Genomic DNA, 27,890 nt, shown 5'->3' on the forward strand with positions numbered 1-27,890 from the left:
ATGTACATGGGAAGTGTTGTCCCAGGTTAGCCTATGAAGTCCTCAGAAGCTTATCCAAGACAACGCTTTTCGCTTTTATGGTATTTTTCATTTAAAGACATAGAGAATAATAGGTTAGTGTTGATTATAGATCAGGTTTATACTGCAAGGCTTAGAAAACAAAAAGCACGAGCCTTGGCGAGTGCTTTTTAGTTTTCGTGCCGAGCAGGATAAACCTGATCTATAATCAACACTAATCTATTATTCTATTTATCCCACTTTTCATTCAGTAAACCTTTATATTTAAACAAAACTGGATATTTTCGCTTGATTTATGACGTCATTTTGTTGAAACAATGACGTCATGACGTGCCGTTGATTATAGCAGAAATTTAATCAACGGGGCTTTAATCAACCAAATTCGCTGTAAAAGTGGGATAAAATCTATTCTTAGCAAAAACCCAGATAGGGCAGTTTATGTCCCTAATCAGCCTGTGCGAACTGCGCTATAAATACATACATTAAACCCCCTTTTCACAGAGCAAGGCTTATTTGTTTGATTAAGAATATTGTGAACACTGTTGTTTTTTCCTAGGGTGTTTTTCAACATTTAGTGTGGCACCTGTTTCACAAGATTAATGTAATATACACACCTGTTTACACAAGATTAATGTAATATACACACCTGTTTACACAAGATTAATGTAATATACACACCTGTTTTCACAAGATTAATGTAATATACACAGGATATTTAACTGGTAAATGAATATATACATGTATGTATATTAAATTCTAAATGGTGTATGTAGGAAGAATATCTATCAGGTAGTCTTTCATTACATTACACAGATGGATATAAATCACTTTGATATATTATTGGTAGCAAATGTAAAAAATACATTCAGTGGCAGGACACTCACCTCCAATTAAACGAGGCTAGTCATCATTTTGTCAGTAAAGCACAAAAGGAAAAATTTGATAACACAAAAAGCATTTTATCAGTTTTCAGTCAGTGGAAAGTGTTTTTTTCTTTCACAATTCCCATAGAAAAAAGCATATATTTTTCCCAAATGAAACCTAACAATTCTGATTTAAAGGTTCCGGTAAAAAAAACTCTTAAAATTCATCTCATCTCCCATCCAGCTCTGTTACTTAAATCTTAAGCAAAAACTAAAATACACCAATTTCTCAATTTTAGTAAAAAAACATGAGTTTTCCCAATCAAAAGGGCCCTGGTCCCATTTCCAAAATGGTGGATAAACAAGGATATATATATATGGGGAGCATAAAAACACTGCATTACTTTTGCTTTCACGATTTCCTCAATGCCGTCCAGTATGTCGCCATGGTGACCAAAAATTAGGAACTTGTTCTCCCCCTCCAGAAGCTCCTCTACATAGTTCCTGGAGCAGAATATAATCAAGAGCATGTACCTAAAGTGTCGCCCCAGATAAGCCTGTGCATGTTAAGGAAGTCCCTTCTAAACGAAAATCCTGTTGGTAAAACTTGTTACAATCAAATCAAATTAATAATGAAATAGCCCATTGGCCATTTAGGTCAGTCTAAGTTGAATTAATTGATTAAAAGTAAATTTATCAACCTAAACCTGTTTGATGATGCCCGCCAGACATACACCAATCTTGTTACCATAATTTTCAACGCACATTGAAAACCTGCTTAACAAGTGGGCTCAGGAGTAAATTGAAAATAGCTATATGCCAACCCCTTGCCAAAGACAAAAAATCTTTCAGGACATGAGGTCCAATAACTTATGTACCTCACCAGATTTTAATGGACCTTGTTCTTCTTTAACCAAACAATAGAAAATACCATTTATAGAGTTTATTTTTATCATTATAACAGTTGACTTTCACCAATCTATAGAATAAACCATTTATAGGGTGTGTTTTTTTTTATTGTAATAATGTTCACTATGTTAAAATACAACAAGGGACAAAATTGTCACAAAACCAGGTTTTCATTGTGAAAAAAAATCTGATAAAGGGAGACAACTCAAACTGAACTTTTGAAATGAACAAACAAAATTAACCCCCTTTGTAAGTTTGTTTTAAAATAAATCTATTTTTAGTTGTGGCGACCTCGACATTGGAGATATTGACGTGATTCTTTCGTGCGACACACAATCCCATGATGGTGAACAAATGTGCCAAATGATTTTAAAATCTCATATAAATGAATGACATAGTTATAGCCCAGACAAGCTCATTTATGGCTATTTTTTACCTTTGAACTCAAAGTGTGACCTTGACCTTGGAGATATTGACGTAATTTTTTCGCGCGACACACCGTCTAATGATGGTTAACAAATGTGCCAAATGATTTTAAAATCTCACAATGAACGACAAAGTTATGGCCTGGACAAGCTTGTTCCGCCCGCCTGCCAGCCAGCCAGCCAGCCCGCCCGCATTTGCCAATCTAATAACCAGTTTTTTCCTTCGGAAAACCTGGTTAAAAACCTGGTTAATAAAATCACAACTGAACTTAAGCCTGTTCTATACACCATATGGTAAATTTGACTGGTTGGTAAAATCTATTCTATTTTAACGTTAAACAATCTTTTAACATAAAATCTTTTTACATAAACCAGTCTTTTTTTAAATATTCATAGTTTTGTTTTCATATTTAACCAAAAAGTTTGTGTTTTTTTGTAAGACACAAGGACCGACAGTTTTGGGAATAATACCAGACCTAAGCAAAGTTTATCAGAAATGTCCGAGGTTGACGCCCTTTGAATGGGTTGCAATATGCAACCAGCATTTGCTACTCATCAGTATCGTAGGGTTTGAAATGAAGAATTTAAAACTTGAACCTAGTAAGTTTTTATATTTAGTTTGATTTTCTAAGTTAATACAAACACATCAAAGTGTGTATCAGAGCCGTAAAATCTGTGCAACAAGTGAAGGCTCGAACTTACTTGATAGCCTTCATCTTTGCAAAGCCAGACTTGTGGAAAAAATCCAACAAAGCACCTTGCTCATCCTTTTTCTGAAAAGAATCAGTTAGTTTTCATTGAAGAAGTAATGTCTGAAACACAAGCATGTATGCATGCAAGTGTCCACAGTACCTTTAAGTTAGAAGAGATAGGAATAGGCGTTGAAATGTTAAAGAACAAACATTTGATTGTATGACTTTTGACCTTTGTGAAATTTGACTTTTATTGAAGTGCACAGAGTTTAGTTTGCACAAACAATTGTTTGCAAATATATGTAAATAATAATCCGAAGAAAATTTTAATCCTCCAAAGATTTTAAAAGCTACAGAGCGGAGAAGAAAATTTATGAAAACAACCTTGAATTGTGACCTGAAATTTCATGTAGAAGCATGTGATGTTTCCAGTTGCGAAAATAGCCAGGCTACTAAAATAACTTATTAATAAATGAAATTTTCAATGGACTACACAAATTGAAGTGTCCCTCAGTACCTTTAGGTTAGCAGAGGTCATGACCTTTGATGCTGACCTCAACTCCCTGCTGACCTTGATTGACCCAGGGTCAAGCAGGATCATCTTACGGATTTTGTCTGGCAGCTCTGTCAGTACGTCCTTTTTGAGGCGCCTGAAAATTGTGGTGGTAAGTTGTAAAACACGGATGACACTTTCCACTTTAATGAGATTATTGCTCAGAAGAGACGTTTCTATTAAAAATACTTGCAAGAAGCAAATTTTGTATAACTGGATAATGTCATGTCAGTTCACATCTTTAAGGATGAATCCTTTTTTAGGACAATGCATGTTTAGAAAAATTGAAAATCAGTATTTTTTGTATGAAAAAAAGGTGTCATACTCATGGCTGATTCGCATCAAATATATTTTAATTTATCTTTACTGATCTAAAATAGTATAGAACATTTGTAAATGATCACTTACTTCCTGAACTTTTTATATAATATATGTTATAAATTAAGTTTTTTTAGAGTGTACAAATACAAACCTGTATTTCGCTCACAAAACCTGGATTATAAGTAAGTGTACAGTAAAACATGCCCAAATCATGACATTTGATCAACTGTTAAGAATATTTTTCACAAATTTCAGACCTGATGAATATGTCATAGATGAGTAAAACACAATCCAGTCAAGTACAAAACATTCAAGAAGTTCTTTAGCATTACACTATACTAATAACAATTTACACACCTAATACATATGACCCAGTTTCTAGGAAAAACAGCTTGATGCATGTGCTTAAAGTATCGTCCCAGATTAGCAGTCTACACAGGCGTATGGGGGACAATACTTTCTGCTTTAATGAAAATTTTGCTTTTAAAGATGTCTCTTGTAAACAAAAAACTAGTCTTGGCAAAAGTTGTCATAGATTAGCCTGTGCGGACTACACTCATGATACTACGCACACACATTTAGTTTTCCCCCAAAGCGTGGCTTATATGTATAACACAATCAAGTCTGATACAATACATAACAATGTTACCGAGTATGAACCCTTATTGAACACCAATTTCATGCACCTGATCAACGACCTTTCCTTTAACACTATCTGCAGCTCTCCCATATTGGATGAGCCCGTATAGTCCCAGTATCTCACCTGATCATCACCCTTTCCTCTAACACTATATGCAGCTCTCCCATATTGGATGACCCCATATAGTCCCAGTATCTCACCTGATCTTCACACTTTCCTCTAATACTATCTGTAGCTCTCCCATATTGGATGACCCCGTATAGTCCCAGGATCTCACCTGATCATCACCCTTTCCTCTAACACAATCTGCAGCTCTCCCGAATCGGATGGCCCCGTATAGTCCAAGTATCTAACCTGATCATCACACTTTCCTCCAACACTATCTGGAGCTCTCCCATATTGGATGACCCCGTATAGTCCCAGTATCTCACCTGATCATCACACTTTCCTCTAACACTATCTGGAGCTCTCCAATATTGGATGACCCTGTATAGTCCCAGTATCTCACCTGATCATCAACCTTTCCTCTAACACTATCTGCAGCTCTCCCATATTGGATGACCCTGTATAGTCCCAGTATCTCACCTGATCATTACCCTCTCCTGTAACACAATCTGGATCTCTCCCATATTGGATGAGCCCATATAGTCCTAGAATCTCACCTGATCATCACCCTTTCCTCTAACACAATCTGGATCTCTTCCATATTGGATGATCTAGTATAGTCCCAGTATCTCACCTGATCATCACCCTCTCCTCTAACACAATCTGGATCTCTCCCATATTGGATGAGCCCGTATAGTCCCAGTATCTCACCTGATCATCACACTTTCCTGTAACACTATATGCAGCTCTCCCATATTGGATGACCCCATATAGTCCCAGTATCTCACCTGATCTTCACACTTTCCTCTAATACTATCTGCAGCTCTCCCATATTGGATGACCCCGTATAGTCCCAGGATCGCACCTGATCATCACCCTTTCCTCTAACACAATCTGCAGCTCTCCCATATTGGATGAGCCCTTTTGTCCCAGTATCTCACCTGATCATCACACTTTCCTCTAACACTATATGCAGCTCTCCCATATTGGATGACCCCATATAGTCCCAGTATCTCACCTGATCTTCACACTTTCCTCTAATACTATCTGCAGCTCTCCCATATTGGATGACCCCGTATAGTCCCAGGATCGCACCTGATCATCACCCTTTCCTCTAACACAATCTGCAGCTCTCCCGAATTGGATGACCCCGTATAGTCCCAGTATCTAACCTGATCATCACACTTTTCTCCAACACTATCTGGAGCTCTCCCATATTGGATGACCCCGTATAGTCCCAGTATCTCACCTGATCATCAAACTTTCCTCTAACACTATCTGGAGCTCTCCAATATTGGATGACCCTGTATAGTCCCAGTATCTCACCTGATCATCAACCTTTCCTCTAACACTATCTGCAGCTCTCCCATATTGGATGACCCTGTATAGTCCCGGTATCTCACCTGATCATCACCCTCTCCTCTAACACAATCTGGATCTCTCCCATATTGGATGAGCCCATATAGTCCCAGTATCTTACCTGATCATCACCCTCTCCTCTAACACAATCTGGATCTCTTCCATATTGGATGATCCCGTATAGTCCCAGTATCTCACCTGATCATCACCCTCTCCTCCAACACAATCTGGATCTCTTCCATATTGGATAAGCCCATAAAGTCCTAGTATCTCACCTGATCATCACCCTCTCCTCTAACACAATCTGGATCTCTTCCATATTGGATGATCCCGTATAGTCCCAGTATCTCACCTGATCATCACCATTTCCTCTAACACAATCTGGATCTCTTCCATATTGGATAAGCCCATATAGTCCTAGTATCTCACCTGATCATCACCCTCTCCTCTAACACAATCTGGATCTCTTCCATATTGGATGATCCCGTATAGTCCCAGTATCTCACCTGATCATCACCCTCTCCTCTAACACAATCTGGATCTCTTCCATATTGGATGATCCCGTATAGTCCCAGTATCTCACCTGATCATCACCCTCTCCTCCAACACAATCTGGATCTCTCCCATATTGGATGAGCCCATATAGTCCCAGTATCTCACCTGATCATCACCCTCTCCTCTAACACAATCTGGATCTCTTCCATATTGGATGATCCCGTATAGTCCCAGTATCTCACCTGATCATCACCCTTTCCTCTAACACAATCTGGATCTCTCCCATATTGGATGAGCCCGTATAGTCCCAGTATCTCACCTGATCATCACCCTTTCCTCTAACACTATCTGCAGCTCTCCCATATTGGATGACCCTGTATAGTCCCAGTATCTCACCTGATCATCACCCTTTCCTGTAACACTATCTGCAGCTCTCCCATATTGGATGACCCTGTATAGTCCCAGTATCTCACTTGATGATTACCCTCTCCTCTAACACAATCTGGATTTCCCATATTGGATGATCCCGTATAGTCCCAGTATCTCACCTGATCATCACCCTTTCCTCTAACACAATCTGGATCTCTTCCATATTGGATGAGCCCGTATAGTCCCAGTATCTCACCTGATCATCACCCTCTCCTCTAACACAATCTGGATCTCTTCCATATTTGATGAGCCCGTATAGTCCCAGTATCTCACCTGATCATCACCCTCTCCTCTAACACAATCTGGATCTCTTCCATATTGGATGAGCCCGTATAGTCCCAGTATCTCACCTGATCATCACCCTTTCCTCCAAGAGTATCTGCAGCTCTCCCATATTGGATGAGCCCGTATAGTCCCAGCCCCATCTCTCCTGGCGCCCATCACAGTAGCGCACACCAAAGTCGTGGTACTTGAACAAGTACGGGCACACTGCGTTGATCTGGGTGTACAGTTCCGAGGGGCGGGACAGAGCTGGTGTGCCACTGAGTAGGATCACCCGCCTGGCAGTCTGCGCATGATAATATAGGGGTCAATTTAGGGATAACCCACCTTGCAGACTGCCCATTATAATATAAGAGTCAATATAGGAATCATATGGTTTGCAGCCTGTGTATGATAATATAGGGGTCAATATAGGGATCATATGCCTGGCAGCCTGTGCATGATAATATAGGGGTTAATATAGGTATCACCTGCCTGGCAGCCTGCATATAATAAACAAGAGCACCGCCTTGTGGGTGCAGACAGCTCATCTATTTTTCTTTTTAAAGGTGAAGGGACCTGTCTCAATTTGAATCACAAAGGAAGGAGGGGTGGAGTGGAGGGGGGTGTATAGTGTGGGGGTGTGGTCATTTATTACATTTTCTTCCAAAAATCCCCCCAAAAATGCAATTTATTTTTTTGGGGGGGGGAGGGGATTCTTGGGTGGGATGGTTGGACGGTATTTCAAAAATAAAACTAGAGCTTTGTCACAGACTTGACGAATAACCCCACATGCCGCATTGACACAATATTTTGCATGTCGTCTTCACAAAAAACAGCGGACACCATGCTCAATTTTTAAAACGCACTAAGTAACCCCTTAACCTAATTTTTGACCCAAAAAGGCCCATGTTCTAACTTGGCCTTAAGATCATCTCCATAAAACTTCTGACCAAGTTTGGTGAAAATCTGATGTAAACTACATGAATTAGAGAGCGGACATCATGCTGACTGTTAAAAAACGCACTAAGTGACCCCGTGACCTTGTTTTAGGCCCAGAATTGCCCATGTTCAATCATGTTCTAGAGATCATTTAGATAAAACTTGTGACCAAGTTTGGTGAGGATTGGATGAAAACTACTTGAACAAGAGGGCCTGAAAGGCCCAAGGTATCCCCGCAACATATGCTTTGTTTGAGGATGGGTGCAAATTGGACGGATGAACATAATGATCAAAGCGCTTCCAAGATATGGCTCCGGACACAAAAATGCCTATAGTAAAAAGCATTTTTTCAAGATACAAAGGGCCATAAGTCTGTTTTTAACAGATGGTGTACAATGCCATTTGGCGTGCATCATCCTCTTATGCATATATATACTCATACCAAGTTGAAATGAAATCCGCCAAAGCACTTCCAAGATATGGTTCCGGACACAAAAGTGCCTATAGTAAAAAGCATTTTTTCAAGATACAAAGGGCCATAAGTCTGTTTTTAACAGATGGTGTACAATGCCATTTGGCGTGCATCATCCTCTTATGCATATATATACTCATACCAAGTGTAAATGAAATCCGCCAAAGAACTTCCAAGATATGGCTCCGGACACTAAAAAGCATTTTTTCAAGATACAAAGGGCCATAAGTCTGTTTTTAACAGATGGTGTACAATGCCATTTGGCGTGCATCATCCTCTTATGCATATATATACTCATACCAAGTTTAAATGAAATCCCCCAAAGCACTTCCAAGATATGGTTCCGGACACAAAAGTGCCTATAGTAAAAAGCATTTTTTCAAGATACAAAGGGCCATAAGTCTGTTTTTAACAGATGGCGTACAATGCCATTTGGCGTGCATCATCCTCTTATGCATATATATATACTCATACCAAGTGTAAATGAAATCCGCCAAAGAACTTCCAAGATATGGCTCCGGACACTAAAAAGCATTTTTTCAAGATACAAAGGGCCATAAGTCTGTTTTTAACAGATGGTGTACAATGCCATTTGGCGTGCATCATCCTCTTATGCATATATATACTCATACCAAGTTTAAATGAAATCCACCAAAGAACTTCCAAGATATGGCTCCGGACACAAAAGTGCCGGACGGACGGACAGTCGGACGGACGGACAACGCCAAAAACAATATCCCTCCGCCTCTGGCAGGGGATAAATGCATATATATACTCATACCAAGTTTAAATGAAATCCGCCAAAGAACTTCCAAGATATGGCTCCGGACACTAAAAAGCATTTTTTCAAGATACAAAGGGCCATAAGTCTGTTTTTAACAGATGGTGTACAATGCCATTTGGCGTGCATCATCCTCTTATGCATATATATACTCATACCAAGTTTAAATGAAATCCACCAAAGAACTTCCAAGATATGGCTCTGGACACAAAAGTGCCGGACGGACAGACGGACGGCCGGACGGACGGAAAACGCCAAAACAATATCCCTCCGCCTCTGGCGGGGGATAATTAGAGAGCGGACAACATGGTGAGGTTTAAAACGCACTAAGATTCCCCGTGACCTAGTTTTTGACCCGGCATGACCCATATTCAAACTTGACCTAGACATCATCTAGATACAACTTCTGACCAAGTTTGGTGAAGATTGTATGAAAACTACTTGAACTAGAGAGCGGACAACATTGTGATGTTTAAAACGCACTTAGTGACCCCGTGACCTTGTTTTTGACCCGGCATGACCCATATTCAAACTTGCCCTTGACATTAGCAAGATACATCTTCTGACCAATTTTGGTGAAGATTGAATAAAAACTACTTGAATTACAGATCGGACAACATGGTGAGGTTTAAAACACACTAAGTGACCTAAATTTTTGACCCTGCATGGACCATGTTTAAACATGACCTTCACATCATCTAGTTACAACTTCTGACCAAGTGTGGTGAAGATCCGATTTAAACTACTTGAAATAGAGAGCGGACACCATGCTCAATGTGTAAAATGAACTAAATGACCCTGTGACCTAGTTTCTGATCTGGCATGGCCCATGAACTTGGCCATCAGATCATCTAGATTAAACTTCTGACCAAGTTTGGTGAAGATCGGATGAAAACTACTTGAATAAGAGAGAAGACACCATGCTGAATGTTGTGACCTAGTTTTTGACCCCGCAAGGCCCATGTTCGAGCTTGGCCTTAAGATCATCTAGATACAACTTCTGACCAAGTTTGGTGAAGATCGGATGAAAACTTCTTGAATTAGAGAGCGGACAATATGCTAAATGTTCAAAACGCACTAAGTGACCCCGTGACCTAGTTTTTGACCCGGCAAGGCCCATGTTCGAACTTGGCCTAGACATCATGTAGATACAACTTCTGACCAAGTTTGGTGAAGATCGGATGAAAACTTCTTGAATTAGAGAGCGGACACTTAATACAGACCGACAGACAGACCAACCGACCGGGGGATGGGGGGGGTATAGTGTTAGGGTGTGATGGTCATTTATTAGATGATCTTTAAGAAAGAAAAAAAACTTTTTTTTGAGGGGGGGATTCGGGGGGGGGGGGGGGGGGGGGTCTTGGGGGATGGTGTGGGTGGAGTCTATTGTGGTATGTCAGGTAAGAGTTGTTTTGTCAAAGTATCTAATTATAATTAAAGAAGGTATTGCAATTTAAGCAAAATTTAATAATTTGACCTTGAGAGTCAAGGTCATTCAAAGGTCAAGGTAAAATTCAACTTGCCAGGTAAAGTACCCTCATGATAGCATGAAAGTATTTGAAGTTTGAAAGCAATAGCCGTGATAAATTAGAAGTAAAGTGGATCTAAACACAAAATTTAACCATATATTCAAAGTTACTTTAAAGTCAAAAAAAAGGGCATAATTCCGTAAAAATGACAACCAGAGTTATGCAACTTGTCTTTTACTGTCTCCTTATGATAGTTTGCGAGTGTTCCAAGTATGAAAGCAATATCTATGATACTTTAGGGGTCAAGTGGACCAAAACACAAAACTTAACCAAATTTTAAATTTTCTGAGTATAGAGAGCCCATTATTCCGTCAAAATGCCAGTCAGAGTTACATAACTTTGCCTGCACAGTCCCCTTATGATAGCTAGTAAGTGTTGCAAGTATGAAAGAAATAGCTTTGATACTTAAGGTATAAAGTAGACCTAAACACAAAACTTAACCAAATTTTCAATTTTCTGAGTATAAAAAGGGCACATAATTCTGTCAAAATGCCAGTCAGAGTTACATAACTTTGCCTGCACAGTCCCCTTATGATAGTTAGTAAGTGCTGCAAGTATGAAAGCAATAGCTTTGATATTTAAGGAATAACATGGACCTAAACACAAAACTTAACCAAAATTTTCAATTTTCTAAGTATAAAAAGGGCACATAATTCTGTCAAAATGCACACCAGAGTTATCTAACTTTGCCTGCCCAGACCCTCATGATAGTAAGTGCCCAGTCCCCTCATGATAGTAAGTAAGTGTACCAAGTTTGCATGCAATAGCATTGATACTTTATGAGAAAAGTGGACCTAAACGCAAAACTTAACAGGACACCGATGCCGACGCCAAGGTGATGACAATAGCTCATAATTTTTTTCAAAACATAGATGAGCTAAAAAGGGGTCAATAAAGGGATCACCCGCCTGGCAGCCTGCACATGATCATGAATAGGTCAATTTAGGGATCATCCGCCTTGAAGCCTGTACATGATAATATTGGGGCCAATATAGGGATCATACGACTGGCAGCCTGTGCATCATAATATAGGGGTCAATATTGGGATATCCCACCTGGCACCCTGCGCATGATCATGTAGGTGTCAATATAGGGATCACTTTGCCTGGAAGCTGGCATATGACAATATTAGGGTCAATATAGAGGTCTCCAAATAGATGGAGCAAATAATTTGATGCTATCGTAGAATAAACTGTGACACGAGTGTTTTTTCTTCACATGCAATATCACATGAAGTTACAAAATGTAAACAACTTTCTAGTCATCAAGATGTAAACTTTAATATTTATTTTCTTTGCTCATTTAAAAGCATGTGATAAAAAAATATGGCATACAAAGGCTTGATTACTAACGCATTTCTGGAACTCATTAAAAAAAATATGGTATGAAATGACCCTCGTGTAAAATCATATACTAGTACATGTACATGTATATCTTTTACTACATCAAACATTGGGGCTCAACAACATTTGTTCAGAACTCAACATTTTAGTATGCACTCAAACCAGGGACTAGGAGAGATTGTTTGGAAATGCAATCACTGGTTAACTCTTTCAGTGCTGGAACCGAATTTTAAAGGCCTTTGCAAACAGTTTGGATCCAGATGAGACGCCACAAAATGTCTGATAAAGAGAGACAACCCAAAATCAAAATGTGCATTGTTACTGATTGTTCATAGTTACATACATGCAGTTGTTTCAAAATCAATCTATTTTGAGTTGTGGGACCTTGACCTTGGAGATATTGATGTAATTCTTTCGTGTGACACACAGTCCAATAATGGTGAACAAATGTGCCAAATGATTTAAAAATGTCACAATAAATGACATAGCAATGGCTCAGACAAACTCATTTATGGCCATTTTTGACCTTCAAACTCAAATTGTGACCTTGACCTTGGAGATATCCATGTGATTTTTCGAGCGACACACCGTCTAATGATGGTGAACAAATGTGCCAAATGATTTTAAAATCTCACAATGAATCACAAAGTAATGGCCCCGAAAAGCTCATTTATGGCCATTTTTTACCTTCAAACTCAAATTGTGACCTTGTCCTTGGAGATATTGACGGAGTTCTTTCGCGCGACACACCGTCTAATATTGGTTAACAAATGTGCCAAATGATTTTAAAATCTGAAAATGAAAGACAAAGTTATGGCTCGGACAAGCTCATTTATGGCCATTTTTGACCTTAAAACTCAAATTGTGACCTTGACCTTGGAGATATCGACGTAATTCTTTCGCGCTACACACCGTCTAATGATGATGAACAAATGTGCCATATGATTTTAAAATCTGACAATGAACGACAGAGTTATGGCCCGGACAAGCTTGTTCCGCCCGCCAGCCCGCTAGCCCGCCGACATTTGCCAATCTAATAACCAGTTTTTTCTTTGAAAAACCTGGTTAAAACAACATAATGCAATAACTCTTATTAGTTGCTGAAAAATAGCCCGGACAAAAATTGTGCACGGACGGACGGACACACACGGACAGACGAAGCAGCAACTATATGCTCCACCCAAAATAAAATTTTGGGGTTGCATAATAAAGGGTAGGGTTATGGTTCTTGTGCATGGCGCTTCTCATTATTGATATCAATACACCCATGAAGTTTCATGCTGATATTTTATATAGTTTCTGAGATATAGCCATGAAAAGTTTTGCGACAGACGGACGTACCGTTGGAAACACAGACTTGCGGACTGACAAGACAGAGGGACAATGTCAATTCTATATCCATCAGCCTTTGGCAGGGGATAACAAGATGTGTTTGTGAAACACAATGTCCCCCTATATGATGTTTGACCTTGTAGGATGACCTTGACCTTGTGAAGGATGACCTTTACCTTGACCTTTCACCACTCAAAATGTGCAGCTCCTTGAGATACACATGCATGACAAATATCAAGTTGCTATCTTCAATATTGCAAAAGTATTCATAAAATAAGCGATTTGGGCCACATATATTTGACCTCTGACCTGGAAGAATGACCTTGACCTTGACCTTTCACCACTCAAAATGTGCAGCTCCATGAGATACACATGCATGACAAATATCAAGTTGCTATCTTCAATATTGCAAAAGTATTCATAAAATGAGCGATTTTGGCCACATATACTTGACCTCTGACCTTGAAGAATGACCTAGACCTTGACCTTTCACCACTCAAAATGTGCAGCTCCATGAGATACACATGCATTCCAAATATCAAGTTGCTATCTTCAATATTGCAAAAGTATTCATAAAATGAGCGATTTTGGCCATATATATTTGACCTCTGACCTTGAAGGATGACCTTGACCTTGACCTTTCACCACTCAAAATGTGCAGCTTCATGAGATACACATGCATGCCAAATATGAAGTTGCTATCTTCAATATAGCAAAAGTTATTGCAAAATGTTAAAGTTGGCGCAAACAGACCAACAGACCAACAGACAGGGCAAAAACAATATGTCCCCCACTACTATAGTGGGGGACATAAAAAAGACCCCTGACTTTGAAAAAAAAATGTGTCTTATGCTTATTTTAACTCAATAATGTTATAATTACATATTACAAAGAAAATAAAGCTAATGTATAAGATTGTTTCCTAAAATTTGAAATGTATTGTGTTAATTAAGATAATATTGAGATCAATTGATTGTATTAAATAAGTTTTCCCCAAAACAGTGGACTTTTTGAGCAAAAATAAAAAAATCCAAAAATTTCATTTTCCCCAAAAATGTCCTGGAAAAAAATTGAGACCCACATCCCCACACACCTGCAACAAGGGCATGGCAGCCTTGCACCTGGCTGTCTTGTAGTTCTTCAGTAGGTGACATTCGTCCTGAAATTAAAATTCAATTTTTTATTTTATATCAATCTTTTAGGTAATCAAAACATAGCACAACAATTTTAATTATGCTGGTTGATCATATATCTAAAATAGCAGTTACCATGTTGTCGACGGTATATAAATTACATTCAATCAATGAAACCATTTTATCGACGTTTTTATCTCATTAATTGCACATCTTATGAGTAACTTTTTCTTCCAAAAAAAATTAACTTGTCAATCGTCTGTTCAATTTATTCTTGTTCTAGAAATATTTTATCATTGACAAACGTTCTTATATACTGTCAAACAAATGTGTTGTATTTATTAACACTTATTTCAATTGCTGATTCCTTATAAGCAGAAGCCAATAACCACAACAACAAATATGACATTTAACTATTCAGAAAATCTAAATAAAAATATTTTTAATGAAAGCCAACAGAATTTGAAACAGAGTCAAAACGGTCGATTTTAAACTGTCATAAAAAATTGTTTGGTTTTTACAAAATACATCTTAAATGGCCTAAGGCCAGTTTGATACGAAAAAAATACCAAAAGCAAATGTGATTGCAATTTGTATTCTGACATGGCAATTTGTGTTTTAACTATGTATTTTGAAACTTAAATAGCATTTCTGTAATTTTTAGATGGCTTTGATGAAAAAACTCTGGAGCACTGAATAACATTATCTTCTACAGTTGTAGACATTTTCAACAGTAATAAGTGTTTGATAAACACTTCTATAAAAGGTGCCATATATATGACACCCAATTTATAAACTCTGCCATTTATTTACCATTAACCCATTTAAGCCTAGTGGACTCTCCCATTCTTCTAAATTGGATCAATTTATTTCCAAAATTAGGGATGTCTAGTATATTTATTTCTATATTTAGAATATTTCTTACAGAAATTCCCTTAACCTTAAGCAAATAGTGCAGACCCAGATGAGACACCTCATCATGCGGCGTCTCATATGGGTCTACGCTGTTTGCCAAGGCCTTTTTTCTAGACGCCTGGTGTAAATGGGTTAATAAACACAGCCATATCACTCACAATTCATACAAACTGCCACTGTGCTCACTGAACCACCCATATCAACCATTATAATGACTTGAAACCACCCATACCCACCATTATAATGACTTGAAACCACCCATACCCACCATTATAATGACTTGAAACCTCTTCTTCATCAGTGCCTCGGCCTGTCTGGCCATGAGGTCATAGCTGAGAATGTTGATTAGACCCGAGGTACAGCTGTCCTTGCCCGCCACCACCACATTCACTGACTGGGGGTCCAGAGATGGAACCCAGCGCTGGAATTGCTGTAAGGTGTAATACAGACAATGTCATCACCACATTTACTGACTGGGGATCCAGAGAGGGAACCCAGCGATGGAATTGCTGTAAGGTGTAATACAGACAATGTCACCACCACATTCACTGACTGGGGGTCCAGAGAGGGAACCCAGCACTGGAATTGCTGTAAGGTGTAATACAGACAATGTCATCACCACATTCACTGACTGGGGATCCAGAGAGGGAACCCAGCGCTGGAATTGCTGTAAGGTGTAATACAGACAATGTCATCACCACATTCACTGACTGGGGGTCCAGAGAGGGAACACAGCACTGGAATTGCTGTAAGGTGTAATACAGACAATGTCATCACATTCACTGACTGAGGGTCCTGAGAGGGAACCCAGCGCTGCAATTGCTGTAAGGTGTAATACAGACAACGTCATCACCACATTCACTGACTGGGGGTCCAGAGAGGGAACCCAGCGCTGTAATTGCTGTAAGGTGTAATACAGACAATGTCATCACATTCACTGACTGAGGGTCCTGAGAGGGAACCCAGCACTGGAATTGCTGTAAGGTGTAATACAGACAATGTCATCACCACATTTACTGACTGAGGGTCCTGAGAGGGAACCAAGCGCTGGAATTGCTGTAAGGTGTAATGCAGACAATGTCACCACCACATTCACTGACTGGGGGGACAGAGAGGGAACCCAGCATTGTAATTGCTGTAAGGTGTAATACAGACAATGTCATCACCACATTCACTGACTGGGGATCCAGAGAGGGAACCAAGCGCTGGAATTGCTGTAAGGTGTAATACAGACAATGCCACCACCACATTCACTGACTGGGGGTCCAGAGACGGAACCCAGTACTGGAATTGCTGTAAGGTGCAATACAGACAATCTCACCACCACATTCACTGACTGGGGATCCAGAGAGGGAACCCATCGCTGTAATTGCTGTAAGGTGTAATGCAGACAATGTCACCACAACATTCACTGACTGGGGGTCCAGAGAGGGAACCAAGCGATGTAATTGCTGTAAGGTGTAATACAGACAATGTCACCACCATATTCACTGACCGGGGGTCCAGAGAGGGAACCCAGCGCTGGAAATTGCTGTAAGGTGTAATACAGACAATGTCATCACCACATTCACTGACTGGGGGTCCAGATAGGGAACCCAGCACTGGAATTGCTGTAGAGTGTAATACAGACAATGTCACCACCACATTCACTGACTGGGGGTCCAGAGAGGGAACCCAGCGCTGGAATTGCTGTAAGATGTAATACAGACAATGTCACCACCACATTCACTGACTGGGGGTCCAGAGAGGGAACCCAGCACTGGAATTGCTGTAAGATGTAATACAGACAATGTCACCACCGCATTCACTGACTGGGGATCCAGAGAGGGAACCCAGTGCTGGAAATTGCTGTAAGGTGTAATACAGACAATGTCACCACCACATTCACTGACTGGGGGTCCAGAGAGGGAACCCAGCACTGGAATTGCTGTAAGATGTAATACAGACAATGTCATCACCACATTTACTGACTGGGGATCCAGAGATGGAACCCAGCGCTGGAATTGCTGTGAGGTGTAATACAGACAATGTCATTACCACATTCACTGACTGGGGGTCCAGAGATGAAACCCAGCGCTGGAATTGCTGTAAGTTCATTAAAACCTATTATTTAAGCACGAGTGCATCAAAAGCCTTAGGTTTATTTAAACACTCTTGCTTATGTTTCCTGGGTAATAGAGAATACTAGGTCAGTGCTGAATAAAGCAAAGTTTATTTTGCGAGGCTTAGAAAATCTGAACCACGAGCCTTGGCGAGTGGTTCAGATTTTCGTGCCAAGCAAAATAAACCTTGCTTTATTCGGCACCGACCTAGTATCGATTAATCCCATCAATTTCTTTAGTCGTAAATTATTTCTTTAAAAATAGAATAGGAAAATCGAACTAAACGGAAAATCCCAAAGTTATTTTAAGCAAACATTGTTTCATTATTTTAATCGTGCCGAGCCTAATACATGACAAAAAGATCAGTAACTAACCTGTTTTTCTGTTTATCATACCTCTACGTCCCCGATATTAAAGAAATAATGAAAAACAAGGGACAAAATTGTCACAAAACCAGGTTTTCATTGTGAAAAAAAAATCTGATAAAGGGAGAAAACTCAAACTGAACTTTTGAAATGAACAAACAAAATTAACCCCCTTTGTAAGTTTGTTTTTAAAAAAATCTATTTTTAGTCGTGGCGACCTTGACATTGGATATATTGACGTGATTCTTTCGTGCGACACACCGTCCCATGATGGTGAACAAATGTGCCAAATGATTTTAAAATCTCACAATGAATGACATAGTTATGGCCAGGACAAGCTCATTTATGGCCATTTTTGACCTTTGAACTCAAAGTGTGACCTTGACCTTGGAGATAGCGATGTAATTATTTCGCGCGACACACCGTCCAATGATGGTGAACAAATGTGCCAAATTATTTTGAAATCTGACAATGAACGACATAGTTATGGCCCGGACAAGCTTGTTCCACCCGCCCGCCAGCCAGCCAGCCCGCCCACATTCGCCAATCTAATAACCAGTTTTTTCCTTCGGAAAACCTGGTTAAAAACACACTAAACAACTACAGCTTTAGCGTAAAAGAACATGCATTGTGTCGTATGATGTGTTAATAATGACGTCACGATTACGCGTATGTAATATTTGTAAATAATGTTTTTTTGCTTTTTGAGTTGAATTATGTGTTAAAAATATATTACATCTTGTTATCAAATTGTTTGTTTTGTTGAATCTGATTCGATTTTACTAAAAATGATTACTTTATAGTTGATTCCTAGTAATATGACCATTCTCCGCCGCACGTGACAGCTATATTTCAGCACTGCCGAAATAGAGGAAAATTTATTCCACAGTGGTTTATTTTGACGATGCACGTCTGATGATGGGATAAAAACCAGTATTTGATGTCTTTTAGGGGGATTAAACACATGGCCTGCCAATTGCTAGGCAGACAGCATATCTACTACACAGCTGCAGCCTCAGGAATTACTGTAAGGTGTAATGCAGAGGTAATGAAAATTATCTCAACAGAAACTTATATTACCATCTACTATTATTTACACATTTAGCTGCTTTATAACCTATAAATATTGGCACACCATAGTAGTAGCATTACCTATAAAAATTGGCATACCATAACCAAAAAATAACCTATATAAGTTGGCACACCTATAAATATTTGAACACAATTGCTTTATCATAACCTAAAAATATTTGAACATGAACATTAATCACTGAACTATGGTTACAGTTTTTACACAATTAAGCCTCATACTATGAAAATTAGGCTAAATGCATGTGCATAAAGTGTCATCCCAGAGTAGCCTTTGCAGTCTGCACACGCTAATCAGGGATGACACACGCTAATCAGGGATGACACATTCAGCCTTTATTGTCTCTTTTTAGCAAAAGTCCAGTTTGGGCAAAAAGTGTCATCCCTAATTAGCCTGTGCGGACTGCAGAGGCTAATCTGGTATGGCACTTTACACACATGCATTAAGCCCAGTTTTGAAGAGATTGTGGCTCAATTTCCTCCCCACTAACCTGTGACCAGTCAAAGCGGACTGACGAGGGAACTACCACAAGTAGGGGCCACTCGTCCTTGTAATAGCGAGCCAGGCAGATTGCTTGTATTGTCTTTCCCAGGCCCATGTCGTCTGCTATCAACACACGCCCATTCTTGGACACGCCAAAACTGCAAGACAAAAGTCTTTGAATACAGTATGTTGTAAGAGATTAATTTGATTTTGTTGTATGAGATTACCAGATAGAATTCAGCTAGAGGGACATCATGCTGCTTAATGAGCCACATAATGTGACAATGGGCCTCAGTACATATCCAAGCATTGTAGCTCTAGATAGGAATCTGCATCTGAATACTAGGATTATGAGTAACAATGTCATAAAACCTTGCATGACTTAACAACGGATAGGGTAGCTCCTGTAGGATTATGAGTAACAATGTCATAAAACCTTGCATGACTTAACAACAGATAGGGCAGCTCCTGTAGGATTATGAGTAACAATGTCATAAAACCTTGCATGACTTAACAACAGATAGGGCAGCTCCTGTAGGATTATGAGTAACAATGTTATAAAACCTTGCATGACTTAACAACGGATAGGGTAGCTCCTGTAGGATTATGAGTAACAATGTTATAAAACCTTGCATGACTTAACAACGGATAGGGTAGCTCCTGTAGGATTATGAGTAACAATGTTATAAAACCTTGCATGACTTAACAACGGATAGGGCAGCTCCTGTAGGATTATGAGTAACAATGTTATAAAACCTTGCATGACTTAACAACAGATAGGGTAGCTCCTGTAGGATTATGAGTAACAATGTTATAAAACCTTGCATGACTTAACAACAGATAGGGTAGCTCCTGTAGGATTATGAGTAACAATGTTATAAAACCTTGCATGACTTAACAACGGATAGGGCAGCTCCTGTAGGATTATGAGTAACAATGTCATAAAACCTTGCATGACTTAACAACAGATAGGGTAGCTCCTGTAGGATTATGAGTAACAATGTTATAAAACCTTGCATGACTTAACAACAGATAGGGTAGCTCCTGTAGGATTATGAGTAACAATGTTATAAAACCTTGCATGACTTAACAACGGATAGGGCAGCTCCTGTAGGATTATGAGTAACAATGTCATAAAACCTTGCATGACTTAACAACAGATAGGGTAGCTCCTGTAGGATTATGAGTAACAATGTTATAAAACATTGCATGACTTAACAACAGATAGGGTAGCTCCTGTAGGATTATGAGTAACAATGTTATAAAACCTTGCATGACTTAACAACAGATAGGGTAGCTCCTGTAGGATTATGAGTAACAATGTTATAAAACCTTGCATGACTTAACAACAGATAGGGTAGCTCCTGTAGGATTATGAGTAACAATGTTATAAAACCTTGCATGACTTAACAACAGATTGGGTAGCTCCTGTAGGATTATGAGTAACAATGTTATAAAACCTTGCATGACTTAACAACAGATAGGGTAGCTCCTGTAGGATTATGAGTAACAATGTTATAAAACCTTGCATGACTTAACAACAGATAGGGTAGCTCCTGTAGGATATGAGTAACAATGTTATAAAACCTTGCATGACTTAACAACAGATAGGGTAGCTCCTGTAGGATTATGAGTAACAATGTTATAAAACCTTGCATGACTTAACAACAGATAGGGTAGCTCCTGTAGGATTATGAGTAACAATGTCATAAAACCTTGCATAACTTAACAACAGATAGGGTAGCTCCTGTAGGATTATGAGTAACAATGTTATAAAACCTTGCATGACTTAACAACGGATAGGGTAGCTCCTGTAGGATTATGAGTAACAATGTTATAAAACCTTGCATGACTTAACAACAGATAGGATAGCTCCTGTAGGATTATGAGTAACAATGTTATAAAACCTTGCATGACTTAACAACAGATGGGGCAGCTCCTGTAGGATTATGAGTAACAATGTTATAAAACCTTGCATGACTTAAAAACAGATAGGGTAGCTCCTGCCCAGACTGGTCTGGAGCTACTTTGGCTGCACATGGCATAAAAAAATATTTTTGCATGACACGGGTCAAATGAGTACATTTTTTTCCGTATTTGGTAGCCCATAAATCTTTGTACATAGACAAACAATCCTATTTCATATTAGATTGCTTTTGTCACATAAGGCTTACTAAAAATGGGATAGAAGTGTACGTACTCAACCCCTTTCCTCTGGAATGACATAAGGGAGGAAACCAGCGACTGTTCTACACTTGAAAGGTCTGCTATCGGAATATCCCTGCTTGGGTTGCCTCCTTTGATCTGAACCGCAAATGCAGTCAGCAGTGCTTTGGGTAATGGCTCCACAGTCACTGCTGGTTTCAGACTCATGCACGATGTCACTGAATAATTGACCACAACACGATTCTTATACACTGAGTTGTGCTCTAGAAAAAAGGGTTTAAAGAATGTACATAAAGTGCCGTCCCAGATAAGCCTGTGCACTCCAACTAAACTCAATTTTCCCTAAGAAGAGACACTTCCTTGAAATGAAAAACACCATAAAAAGTGGCGCACCTGATTAGCCTGTGCAGACGGCTGATCTGCGCTGGGACAACAAACTAAGCATATGCATTAACCCCTTCCCAAAGTTAGAATTTATAAATACCAGAAATGGAAACAACTGCAGATATTTACAATAATAAGAAGAAATTTTGGAGTCAGTATATAAGTACACTGTGAAATCGGCGGGTAGGCGGGGCATAAATGTACTTTAAATGCTTATGGTCTAACAATATTATATTTATTTATTATATCATATTACCGGAAGACTAATTTACAACCTTTTGAATGTTGAAAGAAAGAGTTTTGAATACTATTTTTTAAGCCCATTATAAGACCTGGATTATGCTTGTATACTTTCTCCAAAACTGAGAAACAGCTCAAAAGCCTTTGAAATATCCATGACAAACTATGGTCTAAAAAAAAGTAAGGTTTTGTTACTGTGTCTTTTTCAGTTTCTTTCAGAGTAAATGAGGGATGCTTTGTAAAAAAAATATATGCTTAATAAAGGTGCATAAAGTGTCATCCCAGATGAGCTTGTGCAGTCCGCATAGAGGTGCATAAAGTGTCATCCCAGATGAGCTGGTGCAGTCCGCATAGAGGTGCATAAAGTGTCATCCCAGATGAGCTTGTGCAGTCCGCATAGAGGTGCATAAAGTGTCATCCCAGATGAGCTTGTGCAGTCCCCATAGAGGTGCATAAAGTGTCATCCCAGATGAGCTTGTGCAGTCCGCATAGAGGTGCATAAAGTGTCATCCCAGATGAGCTGGTGCAGTCCGCATAGAGGTGCATAAAGTGTCATCCCAGATGAGCTTGTGCAGTCCACATATACTTTTCAGGGACAACACTTTCCCTTTTTAAATTATGGAGTTTTTTGTTTAAGGAACTCCAGTTTTTAGATGGAAAGTGACATTCCTGATTAGCCCATGCAACTTATACACATGCATTAAGCCTAGTTTTCACAGAATGTGGCTGATTTTATAATAATAAATAAACAGTCATAAATAACAATTGTGAATGAGAGACACTTACTAAACTTATTGTATTCTGACAAACTGATGGTCCATTGTTTTGCGGGTGCATCTGTAAAAGAAAAGCAAATAAATCAATACTTATGAATGAATAACCCTTTAACAAAGACACCCACAAAATATACAAAAAGCAACAATGTTTGACCACTATAACTGCAGATTACTGCATTCAATAAATACGAGCCTTGTTTTTGGAAAATGGCTTGATACATGTGGGTTAAGGGTCATCCCAGATTAGCCCTCACAGTTTGCATAAGGTAATCAGGGACATCCCATTCCACATTTTGGATATTGTTCTTTTTAAAGAAATCTCTTCTGGACATTAATCCTGTTTAGGCGAAATTGTTTTCCCTTTGAAGTCTGTAGGGGCTAATCAGGGATAATCCCAGATTATTTTCTACGGACTGCAAAGGGACAACACAATCCCAGATTAACGCACATGAATTGAGCCCAGTTTTCCCAGAACAAGGCTTATAATTATTCCACAACCCATTGTGATGATAGCCTTACCGTACAACTTTGTGTTCATGGTTTTGAAGAGCTCAATCAATGGGGCACAATATCCGATTTTCACTGTGAAACGATCCCTAGATACCAGGATGCATTCCCCCTTTGAGGGTGCCCCAAAAAAACTGGGTCTTTTCAAAGTCTGATCAGAACTACATGTTGCTGCAGGCAACACATTCTCTGTGGTCCTCAACTGTGAATCACTTCTTTCCCAAGCAGAAAACACATTGACACCTTTCTGAAAGGATGTTACATTTGTAGAAGTTTTTGTCTCCTGATTGGTTACTATGAGATTTGACCCTGCTGAAGCCTGATTGGTCACTAGGAGCTGTGACCCTGCTGAAGCCTGATTGGTCACTAGATGTGACCCTGCTGAAGCCTGATTGGTCTCTAGGAGATTTGACCCTGCTGAAGGTATTTTGTTGTATGATGTGAATGAGTTTTGAGGGTGTGTCACTTGACCGCCTTTGTCTCTTGTGTTAATGATACACTGTCCCATACTGTTTGTAGAATTAGTGAGCACATTGCTGGCTTGTTTTATTGGACTCTTATGCTTTTCTGCTCTTTTTGCTAGAGCCTTAAGTCTATTCTGTTCAATTCTCTCTGCTGAACTGAGACTGTTGTTATCTGCAAGCACATGTGTATTGTTTGTGTCACCATTTATGTTTTTGTTGCTTAGATTTTCATTTTTATACCGACATAAAACCGAAACTCTATTCAATGTCTCGGAGTCATTCGTGACAGACTTAAAACTGTTAGCAACAATTACCCTTGTTTTTGAAGTCTCAGAATTAAATGTGACAGCCTTAAAACTGTCAGCGACATTTACACTTGACTTTGAAGTCTCAGACTTAAAAGTGACAGCCTGAAAACTGTCTGCGACATTTACCGGTTCATTTGACTTTGAAGTCTCAGAGATATTGATAACAGCCTTGACATTGTAAGGGACATGTGCAATTGGCTTTGACGGAGGTTTTATCACTGACTTCACACTATTTTGAGGTCCTGGAATGTTTGATACTGAGGTTGGTTGCTGGTCAACTGGAGGACCACTGTGGGGTTGCTTGTTTTTCTGAGCTAATTTGGCAAGCGCTTTTCTCTTGTTTTCTTCTATGCGCCTTAACTGTTCTGAAGTTAAATTTGATGCAGACATTATTTCCTGTAAAGAAAATACAAAGATTATCGGAGATCTTTTAACTTTATTATCCATAAATAATCACTTATTTTGCTTCTTTATAAACAAAATTAACTTATACATAAAATGTTACTGTCAATATATTAGTAAAGTGTCGCTCATTACAATTTAGATAGTTGGTCTTTCAGTGAGTCTGGATGTCAAAATATAGCTGAAACAGTGTCTAATCATTTATTTGATCATAATCTTGTATAAACAGCTGACCTTTTTGTAACCAGAAAGTGATAAATGGGTCAAAAAAGCACCTGACCACTTTGCAACCAGAATGTGATAGATGGGTAAAATAAGCACCTGGCCACTTTGTAACCAGAATGTGATAGATGGGTAAAATAAGAACCTGAGCACTTTGTAACCAGAATGTGATAGATGGGTAAAATAAAAACCTGAGCACTTTGTAACCAGAATGTGATATATGGGTAAAATAAGAACCTGAGAACTTTGTAACCAGAATGTGATGGATGGGTAAAATAAGCACCTGACCACTTTGCAACCAGAATGTGATAGATGGGTCAAATAAGCACCTGAAACTTTGTAACCAGAATGTGATAGATGGGTCAAATAAGCACCTGACCACTTTGTAACCAGAATGTAAAAGATGGGTCAAATAAGCACATGGCTACTTTGCAACCAGAATGTGATAGATGGATCAAATAAGCACCTGACCACTTTGCAACCAGAATGTGATAGATGACTCAAATAATTGCCTGACTACTTTGCAACCAGAATGTTATAGATGGGTCAAATGAGCACCTGACCACTTTGTAACCAGAATGTGATACATTGGTCAAATAAGCACATGACCACTTTGTAATCAGAATGGGATACATGTACATGGGTCAAATAAGCACCTGACCACTTAAATGACATGTTACTTGAAATTTTCAAGGGTCAAAATGCCTAAGTCTAGATATTTTGTTTCTGATTATTTGTTGGTAGCTCTAAATGTTTCTTTATATAACTTGAGGAATATATAGCTTAACTAAAATAAATTTTGTGTAAAACACTAGTTAATAGCCCACAGATGCTCCCACTTTTTTCTTAGCACTCCACTATCTAAAACAATCCCGTTCATTATTCAATTTGGCCTTTGCCCTCTGATTACAAACTTGACTTATGAAGGTGTTACATGACAGACAATATCTTATTATGTTTGACACTTTTGTCACATTATTTGAAAATCCATCAATAAATAGCAATTTAAAAATCTGATATAAAAAATTCATAGATCTTTAAAATACAAAATTATATTTTTGTATTACCCATATATTGATAGAAAATGACATAAATGTTATAAAGATATTGGTTAATGCCAAACCTTACCCAACCTATAGTATCCACATTCCCTTCTAATTGCTTTTGTTCAATATTATAAAGCCTCGATAAATTTACTTTGACAATCATAGAACATATCCGCAGAATTGGAAACATCTAAATACACCAAATTGTGTTACTTCAACAGTGAATTGTCTAACAAAAATTAAACAACATATGCTTATTTTATTCAACATTTTATTAACTGAACATTATAATGCCCTTAAATGCAATCCTTGCCTCCCCATTACCAAGTAACCTACTGGATCTGAATCTTGATAGATACGTAAAAGATACCAATTCTGGCTTTTACTAGACAGCAGATGGTTTCCTCTGTTCAACCAGTGCTTGGTGTTCTTGGTGTCTAAAGAATGCTCCTACAGTGGGGATTGAGTCCATGACCTCGCAGTCGATAGGCACAAAACATATCCCCTATGCCACAGCGACATAAGCTACCTTGTTCTCAATTTATTGTATCATTGCAGCAAATTCCTACATAACTGATGTAAGGAATTATAGGTGTTAAAAGAAGGCAATCAAGGATATTTAGGATCCAACTAATCCAGACTTAGTTTTGTTTTATTTAGACTAAACCTATTTTTATTTTTAGCTCGATTGCATACAAAGCGGCCTATGGCTTATTTGAAACGCTCTAAAATACTTAGCAGGTTTATTGAAATGATCTGGCCTTCAGAATAGCACATCTTAGCAGCACCACGAAACGTTTGTGAACTTACAACATTTTCTAGAGCTTGTAAAAATATCTCATCATGAAACCCTCACATTCTGTTGCTATGTCCGAATACTAGTAATATCCGAAGCTTTTGACATTTCAAATTTAAGAAAGAAAACGAAGACACGATAAACATATAAGTTAATTTCGATAAAAAAACTTAATAACCACTTGACTTGTCCAACCTTTATGGCAGATGATGAATTTAAGATATACAATTTCTTGGAAATGTATCCGTTTTGCGGGTTTTTATTGACGAATTGTTGTTGTTGTTTGCATTTCCCGGCAAAATCTTACTAAATGCCTTCCACTTATCTCCACGCGCCGTTTGATACCATTAGTTAACCTAAAAATCTGAGAAATGTGCCTGGAAAAAAAGTTGGTTGGCATTTTTTAGGCATGGCTTTTTTTATAAATGATTTTTGGTATCTTCATACTCTCTGCTGAAAATCTAGAGGGAATGTCACCTTCTCAGGTTCTTGACATCCTTTTAATTAGATGAAAGGTCAATGGGTACAGTTTTCAGTTGTTTATGAGATGAAATACATCTTATTGTGATATATAGACAAAATTGAAAAGTCAAAGGCAGTTACATTGTCTGAAAATGAACCTGCTTGGATCTAATTAAAATTTTATCTATTCTAGTGTTCACTTATATAGGTCAAAAGGTCATTTAGTGCACTTTTATGACAAAATAAACATGACAACTGGCATTGAAAATCTACAGAATACAATATTATGTTCAAAAAGTATTTTTTTTAATGGAATAGTTTTTGCTAATTTGTGTTAACTCTATAAACATATTTTTAAGGTAAAAAGAAAAATTGAAAGGATCCATTATATAATGAAGTGCAACGTACGCTTAAAAAAAGACTGAAACTCATTTGTGTATTTAAGTATCTTATTACATTTTTTAAGGGTACATTCTTCATCCTGTTTAAACTGCATATATCTTATACTGATGATCTAATCCCTGGTGAACTACTAGATAAATTCGACAAAGAGAAAAGTG

The 27,890-nt window shown here is 38.5% G+C and overlaps 1 protein-coding gene across 2 annotated transcripts in view; it reads right to left on the reverse strand.

Moving 5' to 3' along the window:
* The window catches only part of LOC127855532 (SWI/SNF-related matrix-associated actin-dependent regulator of chromatin subfamily A-like protein 1), a 45,896-nt gene extending 18,698 nt beyond the window's left edge, over nt 1-27,198 (reverse strand). For both annotated transcript variants that reach the window (XM_052391250.1, XM_052391251.1), the window contains exons 1-11: nt 27,064-27,198; nt 23,643-24,798; nt 23,134-23,184; nt 21,758-21,941; nt 19,565-19,715; nt 15,786-15,947; nt 14,563-14,628; nt 7,160-7,377; nt 3,425-3,557; nt 2,918-2,988; nt 1,286-1,385 (exon numbers count right to left, since the gene is read on the reverse strand). In XM_052391250.1, the coding sequence (XP_052247210.1) occupies nt 1,286-1,385; nt 2,918-2,988; nt 3,425-3,557; nt 7,160-7,377; nt 14,563-14,628; nt 15,786-15,947; nt 19,565-19,715; nt 21,758-21,941; nt 23,134-23,184; nt 23,643-24,792 (2,286 nt within the window). In that variant the 5' untranslated portion in view covers nt 24,793-24,798; nt 27,064-27,198. The remainder of the gene's footprint in view (nt 1-1,285; nt 1,386-2,917; nt 2,989-3,424; nt 3,558-7,159; nt 7,378-14,562; nt 14,629-15,785; nt 15,948-19,564; nt 19,716-21,757; nt 21,942-23,133; nt 23,185-23,642; nt 24,799-27,063) is intronic.
* Between the last annotated feature and the right edge of the window lie 692 nt (nt 27,199-27,890).

This window comes from Dreissena polymorpha, chromosome 13 (assembly GCF_020536995.1).
Source record: "Dreissena polymorpha isolate Duluth1 chromosome 13, UMN_Dpol_1.0, whole genome shotgun sequence".
Classification (NCBI taxonomy): Eukaryota; Metazoa; Mollusca; class Bivalvia; order Myida; family Dreissenidae; genus Dreissena; species Dreissena polymorpha.